The sequence below is a fragment of the Siniperca chuatsi genome, linkage group LG4, assembly GCF_020085105.1.
Source record: "Siniperca chuatsi isolate FFG_IHB_CAS linkage group LG4, ASM2008510v1, whole genome shotgun sequence".
NCBI lineage: Eukaryota > Metazoa > Chordata > Actinopteri > Centrarchiformes > Sinipercidae > Siniperca > Siniperca chuatsi.
In genome coordinates, this window is record NC_058045.1 from 23,978,885 (window position 1) to 23,991,015 (window position 12,131).

The 12,131-nt window shown below is 42.0% G+C and overlaps 1 protein-coding gene across 1 annotated transcript; it reads left to right on the plus strand.

Moving 5' to 3' along the window:
• Nucleotides 1–1,159: 1,159 nt before the first annotated feature.
• csnk2a2b (casein kinase 2, alpha prime polypeptide b) lies at nucleotides 1,160–12,131 on the plus strand. Its single transcript, XM_044194655.1, has 12 exons — nucleotides 1,160–2,438; nucleotides 2,893–3,004; nucleotides 5,116–5,217; nucleotides 6,155–6,205; nucleotides 6,433–6,492; nucleotides 6,750–6,833; nucleotides 7,735–7,845; nucleotides 8,080–8,181; nucleotides 8,725–8,825; nucleotides 10,186–10,334; nucleotides 10,730–10,813; nucleotides 11,438–12,131. Exons 1-11 carry the CDS (start codon nucleotides 2,335–2,337, stop codon nucleotides 10,804–10,806), a joined length of 1,053 nt encoding a protein of 350 aa, XP_044050590.1. The 5' UTR covers nucleotides 1,160–2,334; the 3' UTR covers nucleotides 10,807–10,813; nucleotides 11,438–12,131.

Here is a 12,131-nt window from a genome sequence, read left to right on the forward strand (position 1 = left end):
AACTATTTAAACCTCCTTTGGATTAGCTGGGATATGCAAAGTCACAAAGCTGAAAAGAGGCTGTTTTTCTAAGCTCATAAAAAAGATGACTTTTTAGTGACAGTGACGCTACACACATATGATGACTATACCTCTGGTTAGCACACCCACAGCCTAACTGCACCTGTGTGTTGTCCTCTTTAAGGAAGGTGGCCTTGTGGGTTCACCTGTGTGTGTGACGGAGTGTAGCGGGTTTGTTGTGAGAGACGTACCGTCACGTTTGCTGTTAGGGCCATAAAGTGTGTAGATAAGCTGAGGTTGCAATATAATACTTACTGAAAGGCTGTGTGTTGTGTTTGCTGCCGCGGAAAATAAATAAAAAGTCCCTGTTTATGTAACGTTACTACAGCTTCTTTTTATACTCTATTTTGTTGTATTTGTGTTTATTGATTGTACAGTTTGTATTAAAATGCTTTGGCATTTACCAATAAAGCACTTGAATTGATGATGGACAGGTTAACAGTACACTGTATCTGAAAATACAGTAAAATACTCTAGTCAGTAAATGTTTAATGATAGCAATTGTGAAGTGTTCTGTTTCTCAATACTAACACTAATGACTAACTTTCTAATCTTTTTAACATCCCAATTCATAATTAATCTGGAAACTAAACAGGTTTTTGAGGTGCACGTTTTAATTTTTGAATGATTAAGACATACTTTGAATGTAAACAAAGTGACAGAGTGCATAAAAAAAGCATCAAAATAGAGCTTGTTTATGAAAACGTTTCCCCCGGACCCCCCTACAGATGTCCGGGCCCGGAATGTCCTCAAATGCAGGGATGTCACCGTGCGTAAAACACCATATAGTAGAGCAACTCGGCATCGTGTAATTGGTTTTATGGCGGATGGTCATATATCTGATTTCATGTCAGGCTACAACATCATCTGATCTAATAGCCTATAATATTATGTTTAGGCTATTCGGGGGTGCAGTGAAAAATATTGCGGTGCTCAAGCCTCCAGCAGCCGCAGAGCTGGAGCCTGTGTCGGGCTCACTCATTCAGTGGCTGTAATAACTGTTTATTTAGAAGCTACGTGAAGGTGCTTTGTAATTTTGGAGAGGTCTGTGTGTGTGTGTGTGTGTGTGTGTGTGTGTGTGTGTGCGCGCGCGCAACTAACTAAACAACTAAAGTCACACAAATGATCGCTTTTATCGGGATATCGGGATAGCAGGTGTCTCACGCCAAAGACAATAGGCTATTAAACTGAGAGCACGGATATAGCAGTCCAATGTTTGGCAGACAAAAGCCGTGAGCCTTCAACTTTTGCCCCGCTATCACATCCTCGCCCCTAGAGGGCGCTGTGTCTCGGCTGCTCAGTCGAACATCACATTCCTCATCTTCACCCCGGCAGCCAGCTGCTTTCACATCCGGGCGGCTCTCTCGCTGCTCTTCAATCGCAATCCTAGTCCCTTCCCTGCGCTCTCGACCGGGGAGGTCTGTGGCTTCAGAAGAAACCCCTGAATCCCGGGCCCTCTGTCGGCGTCTGGTACAGGGCCACTGAGGCGCTGCTTCCCCGCACAACCGGTCGCACATGACGCGGGGTCCGCCGATGGTGGTGCACGGCGCCGAGCGCTCCCCGTCGGTGCGACATCTCCGCGCTGAAGTAGCATCGCTGGCTAACGTTAGCTAGCAACATCGATCTCTCTGCTGCTCCACCCCCCTCTCCCTCCGGTCGACCCCCGCTACCGATCCGTCACATCAACAGTTGATTGATAGCTAACACTGGACCACCGAGGGCAACCCCCCTCCCTCCCCGATCGTCCATCGGCTAACGCAGGAAGCTCCCCTAACGTTTTAGGGCCCGTAAAGAGAGCAGCTTCGGAGTTTTAACCCGTGATATTTAGATCACCGACCCCCTTTCCTCCTCCTCTATGGCCTTTTAGGGGTCCGTTTCCTCTCTACCTCAACACCCTGATGCCTCCCCGTCCCTGTGTGTAACCTCAGCTGCACTATCACCCCGACTCTGATCAGCCCACCTCCGAGCCCCACTGACACCGGCTCTGCTGCTTCTGACAATCCGACCAAGGAGCGCTGCTCGGCGGGCACTGACTGCTGCGAACCCCGGCGGACATCTCCGGTTCTCTCCCTCCCTCTCTCCCTTTTCTCTCAGTCTGGCTGCAGAGGGAAGCTAGCTGGCTGGCTGGCCTGTTCCACTTCACACCCACACAGACAGACTGGCAAGTCCAGTTACCGGTCTACATCAACAATCCCCTCCAGTTTGTCCGTGACCCCCACCCCTAGCAGATCTCCTTGACACACGCCCCACAGCGCCCGAGCCTCGGGTCTAGCCATGCCAGGTCCGGTGGCCGGTAGCAAGTCCCGTGTGTACGCAGACGTCAACACGCTGAAGAGCCGGGAGTACTGGGACTACGAGGCCCACGTACCCAACTGGAAGTGAGGACATTTCTGTTTACTGCAGGTTGCTCTAATTGTATGCATGTGATGTCTGACCACAGTGTCTGTGTCTCTGTGTGCATGTCTGTTTGTGGAAGAGGGAAAGTGTGGCAGATGGGTGTCTATTATTATACATCTAGCTGTGAGGGTGTGATGACACTACGATAGTGCAGTCTCCCAGCCCACTGCCCTGCTGTTCTGCACTGTCTGACACTTTTCTCCCCTTCACCTCCATCTCTGTCCCCATTTTCACCCTGTCTGTTGACGTAAATAACATCAGAGATCAGAACCAGACATCACTTCATTCCCCAAGGCTCAGCTTCATCTCAGTGACACGAAACACTTAGCAACAGCTCATACACCGACTTAATGGCACACTGACGCTGAAAATATTTTTCTGTCATTTTCACGCAGTCACACAAGCTCTGCACTGTGTCTCTGTCTGTCCCTATAGCAACCAGGAGGACTACCAGCTGGTTCGTAAGCTGGGCAGAGGGAAGTACAGCGAAGTGTTCGAGGCCATCAACATCACCAACAATGAGAAGGTGGTGGTCAAGATCCTGAAGGTGAGCAGTTGGATCTCCTTTAGCCAAATGCAGAATGTCCTGGCTGAATGTGTGGTTGAAGTGGAGTAAAATATTGAGTGTATGAGTGTAATATGAAGAATGAGTGACCTAAATTGTTAAAATTACTGAAAACTGACACTGAGTTTGGATGACAGGTTTAGTCTCAAAACTCCCAACTTATTAGTAGAGCTGAAATGATTAGTGGAATAATTGTTTGTCATTTTTCAAGCAAAATGCCAAACATTCTCGAGCAAACAGAATATCTGCAGGTTTTGGACTGTTGGTCGGACAAAACAAGCAATCTGAAGATGTCACCTTGGGCTTTAGAGAATTGGGATGGGTAATCAATTCATTGATTAATCAAGAAACTAATTGGGAGATTAATCAATAATGAAAGTAATTGTTATTTGCAATCCTAATTATTTTCTGTGTAATATGAAGAAAAAGTAAATCCTTAATTTGGAAAATTCTTACAAACTGACTCTTGAGTTTGGATGAAAGGTCTCGCCGACAGCAGAAGCATAAAAGTTGGAGCCAGTTGTCTTGCAGATGTTAATTTATTATGTTAACTAGATGTAAGTTTAGTTTAGTGATAAAACATTTAGTGGGTTAGTTGATCGACAGAAATGTAATCGTCTATTTTGCTAAATTTTTCAAGATAATTTTTTGGCATTTTGCCTTTATTTGACAGTCAACAGTAGAGAGAGAGAGAGAGAGAGAGAGAGAGAGAGAGAGAGTGTATGAGAGAGTATGACAACAAAGGTCCCTGGCCAGAATCCTTTGACTTATTTTTCAAGTTAAAATGCCATGCCATGCAACATTCATTAATTTAGGTTTCTCAATGATGAGGATTTTCTACTTGTCTTTGATAGTAAACGGAATACCTTTTAGTTTTTGGACTGATGACGGGACAAAACAAGCAATTTGAAGATGTCACCTTGGGCTTCAGGAAATTGTGATGGCCATTTTTCAGTATTTTCTGACATTTCGTAACCCAAAGGATTAATCGAGAAAACAAATGGCAGATCAGTTCATGATAAAAAATAATTGTTAGTTGGAGCCCAACTATTAATGCAATCCCTTTCTCCTTATAGTTCAAACTTTACTGAATGAGGATGCCTAGTTAGTATAGCAGGTGGATGTAGTATCTTAAACTGTGTTATGAACTATGGAGGAGAAAAAATTAAACAACAAATAAATAAGTAAATACATTTACTATTACATAAATACATGTTTTAATCAACAAATTAATAAAGGTAAATGAATACATAAATAATTAAATGAATCAATAAGTGTTGGTTATTAATCAGGAAATAAATACATTTCTTAAATTTATTTCTGTTTCTACATTTCTTTGTCTGTATGCTAATGAAATAGGCAGTACTAGCTGCACGGATTGGCTCAATTACTTTTTTTGATAGTGGTGTATAAAGCTGAGCTTACTGGTGCACTTACCATTAATGTTAGCTAGCTGCAAGATGTTTTGCTTCTGCCTGGTTTGCCCTGCAAGTATTTATTTCAACATTTATTTAATGTTGAATATGTCATTTTTTGTCCTCCATAATGAACAGGCAGTAAAGCCTTCTGTCCACTCCAAGAACACCAGTGTTGTAAATCATAATCATATAATTTTTTCTTTTATAATGATTTTGCAGAGGATTATACAAAGGAATCAATAAATTAAACACAATTAGTCTATTCTTGTGTTCAGCTGTTACCACCAGAGATTATAACCCTTTAATAAAAAGTAAGATGGGTAATGTTTGGAGCTGGTGTCATGGTGACGCAGTGAAGATGAGGATGCCTGTCACCATGCCATTTAGCAAGGGTCAGAGTCTAAGGCAGTGCCAAATTATCTGTCAGTCATTTAAATGTAAACATCAACCTCCGCCTGCACTAAATGTCTCTGTACAAAGATTAACAGACTGATGCTGAATGCAGCAGCGGCAGGTCAGCAGGATCAGCAGATTCAAGATCAGGAGTTTGAAATAGCACACAGGCAAACTCCTCTGCTTTTACTTGATGTGATTTTTTTTTCTTGTCTTATACCCTAAGACCTCTCTTCTAAATCTCTGTCTCTGTTTGCCTTGCTTGGTTTTCCTATGGAATAGCCGGTCAAGAAGAAGAAGATCAAGCGAGAGATCAAGATCCTGGAGAACCTGCGAGGGGGGACCAACATCATCCGACTGGTGGACACAGTCAAAGACCCGGTGGTAGGCTCGCTAATGGCATTTCTGTACTTCTAGAATAAGGAAATGAATGGAGAGTGTTGGAATATATCAAATGTTAAGAATACAGGTAAAATGTGCAACATGAATTTGCATTGTCAGTGTAATCAAACATACATTAGCCAGGGAGGCTGTTATGAGACGTTAGTTGCCTTTTTTTATTTGGTGCCCTGATTTCACACAAGGATGGACAGAACTCAAGATTACAATTGTCAGTGTTTGCTTGAATTATTCCCGTAAAGACGTGTAAAGTAACTTGAGTAACACATTTGGTTTACATTCAGTGTTTCTCAACACAAGTTTATGGGGTTAGGGTTCCCACTGGTCCAGACATTTCTTTAATATCAGAATTTACAGAGGTGTAATAAAACAAAGTAAAGTCAGAAAATTTGATAAAATATCTGTAGAATTTGGGGAATATCAGGGAGTTTTACAAATGGGCCACTTTCCTATATTTTCAGTCTTAAGTCTATGCTGTAAACGAGACTGAATACCTCTTTTTAGAGCTTTTCTTTTTAAACAAACCAGGAAGGAAGAATATTTTCGGGCCATGGAAGCGCTCTGACTTTGCCAGGGTGTCTTTCAGTGCAGTGGTGGGAGCCATGCAGAGTCCTTTTGTCTGGAGTCATGTTTCCTGTAAACTACAGGGGTTAGGAAATTCTTATTAGCTTATATGGACAGTTTGCTTGAAATTAAGCAGCAACGACTGCTTGTCTGTACAGCGTGATTTACTGTATGTTCAGTTTATGGTTAATTGTTAAGATCACACAGTGGGGTTGTGATTAATCAGGTGACTGAATCAGTAATGATTCTCTGTTTTCATTGTGGTTTATGATTTTTTTTTTTTGTTGTTGTTGTTTTTACTGATTTCGACTCTGTGACACTCCCCGCCCCTCTCTGTCTCTCCGTGGTGGCTGTACAGTCCAGAACTCCAGCGCTCGTCTTTGAATGCATCAATAACACAGACTTCAAGGTACAACCTTCACCTCTCTTCTGCATGCTTCTGGGGGTCTACTGTTCGGTCTTTGAGGTCACATTGAATGTTTACTGCCTTCACTGGACCCGGGTGCCTGTTTATCACGTCCTATATTGTAGTGTCTTAATCAGTAGAGGTTAAATGGTGCAGGGGGCGGCAGCTTTTTCCTTGAACTCATTTCAAATTTAAGATTCAAATCCTGATGTAAATGTCTTTCCCTGCAGGAGTTGTACCAGAAGTTGACAGATTATGATATCCGTTTCTATATGTATGAACTACTGAAGGTGAGACTTGTTACATTACATGTTGTTGGTCTTTCACTTTTATAACGTTAAATGTAATGAATAAGAAATGTTCTGAATAAGAAATGTTCTCACTTAGTCTCTCTTCTTGGCAAGATTCCTGGGAATTCAAAAAACTGTACTGTGTACTCATATTTCTATCTTTGTCTGTTCTAACATTACACGTGTTTGTGTGTGTGTGTGTGTGTGTGTGTGTGTGTGTGTGTGTGTGTGTGTGTGTGTGTGTATATGTCTGCCAGGCTCTGGACTACTGTCACAGTATGGGAATCATGCACCGTGACGTAAAGCCCCACAATGTGATGATCGACCACCAGTTGAGAAAGGTAGGTGCCCTATATAGTCCTTTTTTTTCTTTTTCTTCACACACCCACACACTCTGAATATTATCTCACCCCGCTGTTTCAGCCCCTCTCTCTCACGGTTTATTTTCTCTCTGGCTTTCTTCATCCTTTCATTCCTCTCTTCTTTATATTGTCCGCTATTTCAAAAGGAGTTGGATTGTTGTTGGTTGGTAATGCATTAGCATTGGCTTTTAAACACGTGGTGTCCCTGTAATGTGTTTGAGTGCAGTCGGAGTGAGTTCCTTGAAATAACAGCTATTGCTGTAGTTGTAACAATAACTGTGGCTGTGATTGTGATCGGTTGGCTAGATAGTAGGAAAGATAGTTACATTGGCCAAGAAAGCACTGTGAAGCCAGACACAACCACCAGGATTAGTCCGCTAACTGCAGAGCTTTACATAGAGTAAACAGAAAACACAATTACTGTTTCTTTTACCTCACTGCCACAGCCAGCCGCAGCTGCTCACACTGTGGCTGCAGTTAGAGCTCAGCCCTGCTGGGTTTTCTGAGAACTGGACTGCAGAAAAACACAAAAATAAACTCTAACCATCAAAATACGAAAAATAAAATACTGTATATTTTTTAAAGTGTATTGCACTGATTACCACTTTAACTGTAGCCCTATTAATGCACTACTATCTGCTGAGCAACACCACATTAAATTCAAGAATACACTCTTGGCCAGCAGGGGGCAGCAGGCTAACATGGATGTGAATCAACCTAATATACCCAACAGAATACATATCTCACACACCTACAACAGTGTGTTGCTAACCAAAGGTGATATTAGGTTACATCTGGTAGTGTTGTTTAGTAAGATTTTCTCAATATTCTGTTTTAAAACTGAAGTGAAGCTGAATGAGGATACACTGTGTTTCCATAGCTACGCCTTATAGACTGGGGTTTGGCAGAGTTCTACCATCCGTCCCAGGAGTACAACGTCAGAGTGGCGTCACGATACTTCAAAGGCCCCGAACTCCTGGTGGACTACCAGGTAACACACACCTTGAACCAGCCCACATTTAAACTCCCATTAACGTCAGATTTTATAAACACCCTTTAGAGATACTTTTTTTTTCTTCTGTTACTCTCTCACAAATATACACAAATACATTTTTAAAACGTTGCTAGTCACACATTGATGAGGAAATGTTGTCACCACACATGGATAATTCTGATGTCTGTGTTTTCATCATCGGCAGTGCTGTTTGATGATTTTGTGTTTCAGATGTATGATTACAGTTTAGACATGTGGAGCTTGGGCTGTATGCTGGCCAGTATGATTTTTCAGAAAGAGCCTTTCTTCCATGGACAAGACAACTATGACCAGGTACCTCTGACACACATGTGCAACTCATACACACCAGGGACAACAGCAGCATATTCATATCGAATGAGACAGATGAGTAAAGGTCATTAATTGCTGATTTCTTGCACACATACACATACTGGGAAAAACACAAGAAAAAATCCCAAATGTCTGGCTTGCTGCTCCGCACACACAGGGCTGTTTAGGCACAGAATGACCCAAACATGTAATGGAGACAACCTGTATTTGTATCCTGGACCTTTTATCGGTGGTTATCTGTGGTACCTCACTCTCAAGTGTCAACAGTAGTAACAGGAAGAGGGCGCTGTCTTTCAGCACAAACAGAATTAGAGCTTTGAGAGCTTCTCATAGCAGAGTGGAAAGTGTGAAAAATGGGAAAAAACGAATCATCAGGTTGATCAGGGAGAAATTAACAACATAGAGGCTAACAATCATCTTTGAATGGTCAGTGAATAAATGTATCAACCATAATGTGATTAAGATTTATTTCATATTTTAAAGTGGTACACAGAGATTGAACCCCGGCGTGTTGTGTTTTTCTAGTTGGTGCGAATTGCGAAGGTTCTGGGGACAGACGAGCTGTTCGGCTACCTGCGTAAATACCACATTGAACTGGATCCGCGCTTCAAAGACCTGCTGGGACAGTAAGTCCACTCTTACTTTGCCTCTGGGATTCCCATCACACTCCACTTATTGGGACAGTAGCTGCTCTGGAGCTGAATGTGGCGTACAAGTCAAATCAGAATACAGTCTAAAAATATCCTGAGCGGCAGCAAAGTGACATAGTACAAATATTAGAAGAGCATCTGCCCTGCTAGAGTCCTTGAGGAACATACTGAAAATGCTAAGTAAATATTTTTAAGCTTTCAGTGCTGCATATCCGTATGCCTTTCTCTGACTCACTATCAACTCCTGAGGTACTAATCAGTAAATCCTGAACACTCCCATTGATAAAATAAAGAGTTATAAAATGGCCTTTGAAATGATCCTTAATTCAGTCAAATAAAGTAAATTCAGCGTTCACATCTTGAAAAGGAAGCCTTATTATAAAATCTGCTGAGGCCCTCCTTGTAATCCAGCCGGTCCTGATTAGGACCATCGATTTTCACTTTGCAGCTCACAAAGAAATGTGTTATCCTGCCTGCAATTATGAAATGTGCTGTTTTTAAACTGCATCACAGTGATAGTTCACCTTTTCCACTGCAGCTCTTATGTAATGTGCTGAGGGGAAATTTGGAGGGAAATGTCTTTGGCCCCAGCTTGAGCCATACGGTCACAGATTCTTAAAGGCACCCTGTTGTGTTTTCTTGTAAACATTCAGTGTTTCTCACCAAAGAAACACGTATCCTTGAAGCCTAACAAACCTTTTGAATGCAATTTCCTCCTCATAAAACATTTGCAAAATCAGTTTTTTGTTCACATCCATTTTCATATCGACTAGCTTTTTTTTCCTGTGCCTTTTTCTGACAAATTGTTACGTATCTTGGTGCGTTATCGCCGCCAACTGTCAACCAGTGAAGTAGTGCTAGACTGCAGAAATGTGTATGATCTTCACCCGCATGCTCCTGGGCATATGCTTGGGTCCTTATTTGCATTTGTAAGGCACAAAATGTAAACAAAACAGGGACCCTCGTGTCAAAACATTGCTCCCTAGCACCACTAGTGGTCAAAAACTCCATAGGGTAGGTAGGTAGGTCTTTTTGTTGACAATGGTCATTTCTCTCTACGTGACAGGAAATGACTCAAACAGCCAACTTTATGTGAGAAAATGATTGCTTGTCACATGCAGGGTTCCTGACCTATGACCTCTCCATTGAAGAGATAAAGGGAAATATTATATGCTAATCAGATAGAAACACACAAATAATGCTTATACTATATGGGCATAATGGACAAAATAAAAAAACAGCGTATAGGAGCCAGTAAAGTGATGTCATATTTAGTAGTAGCAGCACTATCAGTAGACGTCCTCTCAGCAGTGATGGTTGTTGTGTTTCCCTGCAGGCAGAGCAGGAAGCGCTGGGAACAGTTTGTGCAGACGGAGAACCAGCACTTGGTGAGTCCTGAAGCTCTGGACCTGCTGGACAAGCTGCTACGCTACGACCACCAACAGAGACTGACGGCCACAGAGGCCATGGAACACCCCTACTTCTGTAAGCAAGACACACACTACCACACACAGCTGACGCAGGAGACAAACAAAGGGATACATTGAGACTTGGTGAAGGTTTTGTAGCATTTAGATTAAAGACGTGAAAATACTTGCAGTCTGTAGCACTAGCTAAACGTAAATTTGATCGTAATTTGGAGTGCAACACACTACATTGTTTCAAATTCCATCTCAGGTGAACGCAGCATAAAATCACACTTGTGTTGGTTCTAAATAAGCACAATACTGAACGTTCATGTCAGTGTCATCATAAATGTAAACGCACAGGAAATGTGCTCCCGGTGTAAATATTAAAGATTAAAATAGTCCTAAACTCAAAGTAGCATTAACTAAAGTTTGCAAAGAATCCTTAAATGTAGTTCCTCTCTCCTCCTGCAGACCCAGTAATAAAGGAGCAGGCTCTGTCGAACTCGGACAACAACCTGGTTTCCAGTGGCAACACTACAGCGCGATGAAACACAGGTAACAGTTTGAAAAATGATTTCTTAGTTTTTTCCTTCTTTTTTTAAGATTCAAATGTTCTATGTAATTTACATAATTTAATCCACTACATGTAGAACAAACCAAACTTATTTCCTCAAACAAACCAGCTAGCAACCTTTTAGACCAGTTTGACTCTTTTTTTTTTTTTTTTTTTAACCTCATTGAGAGGTCATTGAACCTCTTAAAGAACTAAACTGAATCCACCATTAACATCACCTTACTGTGCTGTGGCAAGAAGATAGATGCCATATATATATATATATGCCAGTCAAGAGAGAGTGATGTACAGATGGGTGACAAATTGAAGGAAAACCAAATAGTGATCCTGTATGCAAGCATCTGCATTTGTTACTCTGTTTCTCCACTCATTTATACAGGTTTTTTCTTTAATTTGTCACCCATCTGTACTTGTGGATTGGTCCAGAGGACTGCATCATTTATGACAACATGTTTACCTTTACTGCTTTCACAGTGTAGTAGACTGAGAATATCAGACACCTGTAAGACTATGAATTTGGTTGAAAAGTTACATTTCTGCAATGCCCCCTCTTTTGTTTCCTCCTCCTCCTCACACTCTCTCTTATGTTTTCTTCCTCTCTACAGAAGTGGAAGAAGAAGGATGTTTGTTACCTCAACTTTGTACCCGGTTGTGACAGTAACTTTGACAAGTGTACAGTGACAATGGATCAAAGTAACTCTGACCAGTTACACTCACAGATATGTGCATACAGATACACACATCTACACACACACACACACACACACACACACACACACACACACAACGATGCAAGCACACCCTCTGTACAAACACACATGCAGACATGTATACATACACCCTCCTCCTCTGTATCAGTCTGCGATTGGCTTGTCCTGGTTCCCTGTCCAGCAGTCTGACCAGCAAGCTTGAAGCTGCTCCCCCATCGTCCCCCAAATCGTCTTTTTCCTCCCAGCTCAGTCTCATGTAGGTCAACGAGGACAAACTACTTTTAAAGACAATTCAGTCCCTCCTCCTCTCTCTATCATCCCTCCTTTATATCATCCCCTCTTTGTTTGCATCAGCATGGAGAATGAACAGGAGTGTGAGCCTGTACAAGTCCCGACCCCCTCCCCCCCCTCTCGACCTGTTCATCCATCCATCTGTCTGTCCCCCCATCCTGTACCCCAACAGACAGACAGACGTCTTAGCACTACTCCAGTTCTGAAAGTGGCATGGTGGACTCTCTAGATAGAATGATGATGATAATAATAATAATAATAATATTAATGAAAAATAAATGATTTTTATTTAGATGAA

Coding starts and splice junctions, on each gene's coding strand:
- csnk2a2b (XM_044194655.1), top strand. CDS start 2,335: ATGCCAGGTCCGGTGGCCGGTAGCAAGTCCCGTGTGTACGCAGACGTC. Junction 5,218..6,154: donor ACACAGTCAAAGACCCGGTG/GTAGGCTCGCTA, acceptor GTGGCTGTACAG/TCCAGAACTCCAGCGCTCGT. Junction 6,834..7,734: donor TCGACCACCAGTTGAGAAAG/GTAGGTGCCCTA, acceptor GTGTTTCCATAG/CTACGCCTTATAGACTGGGG.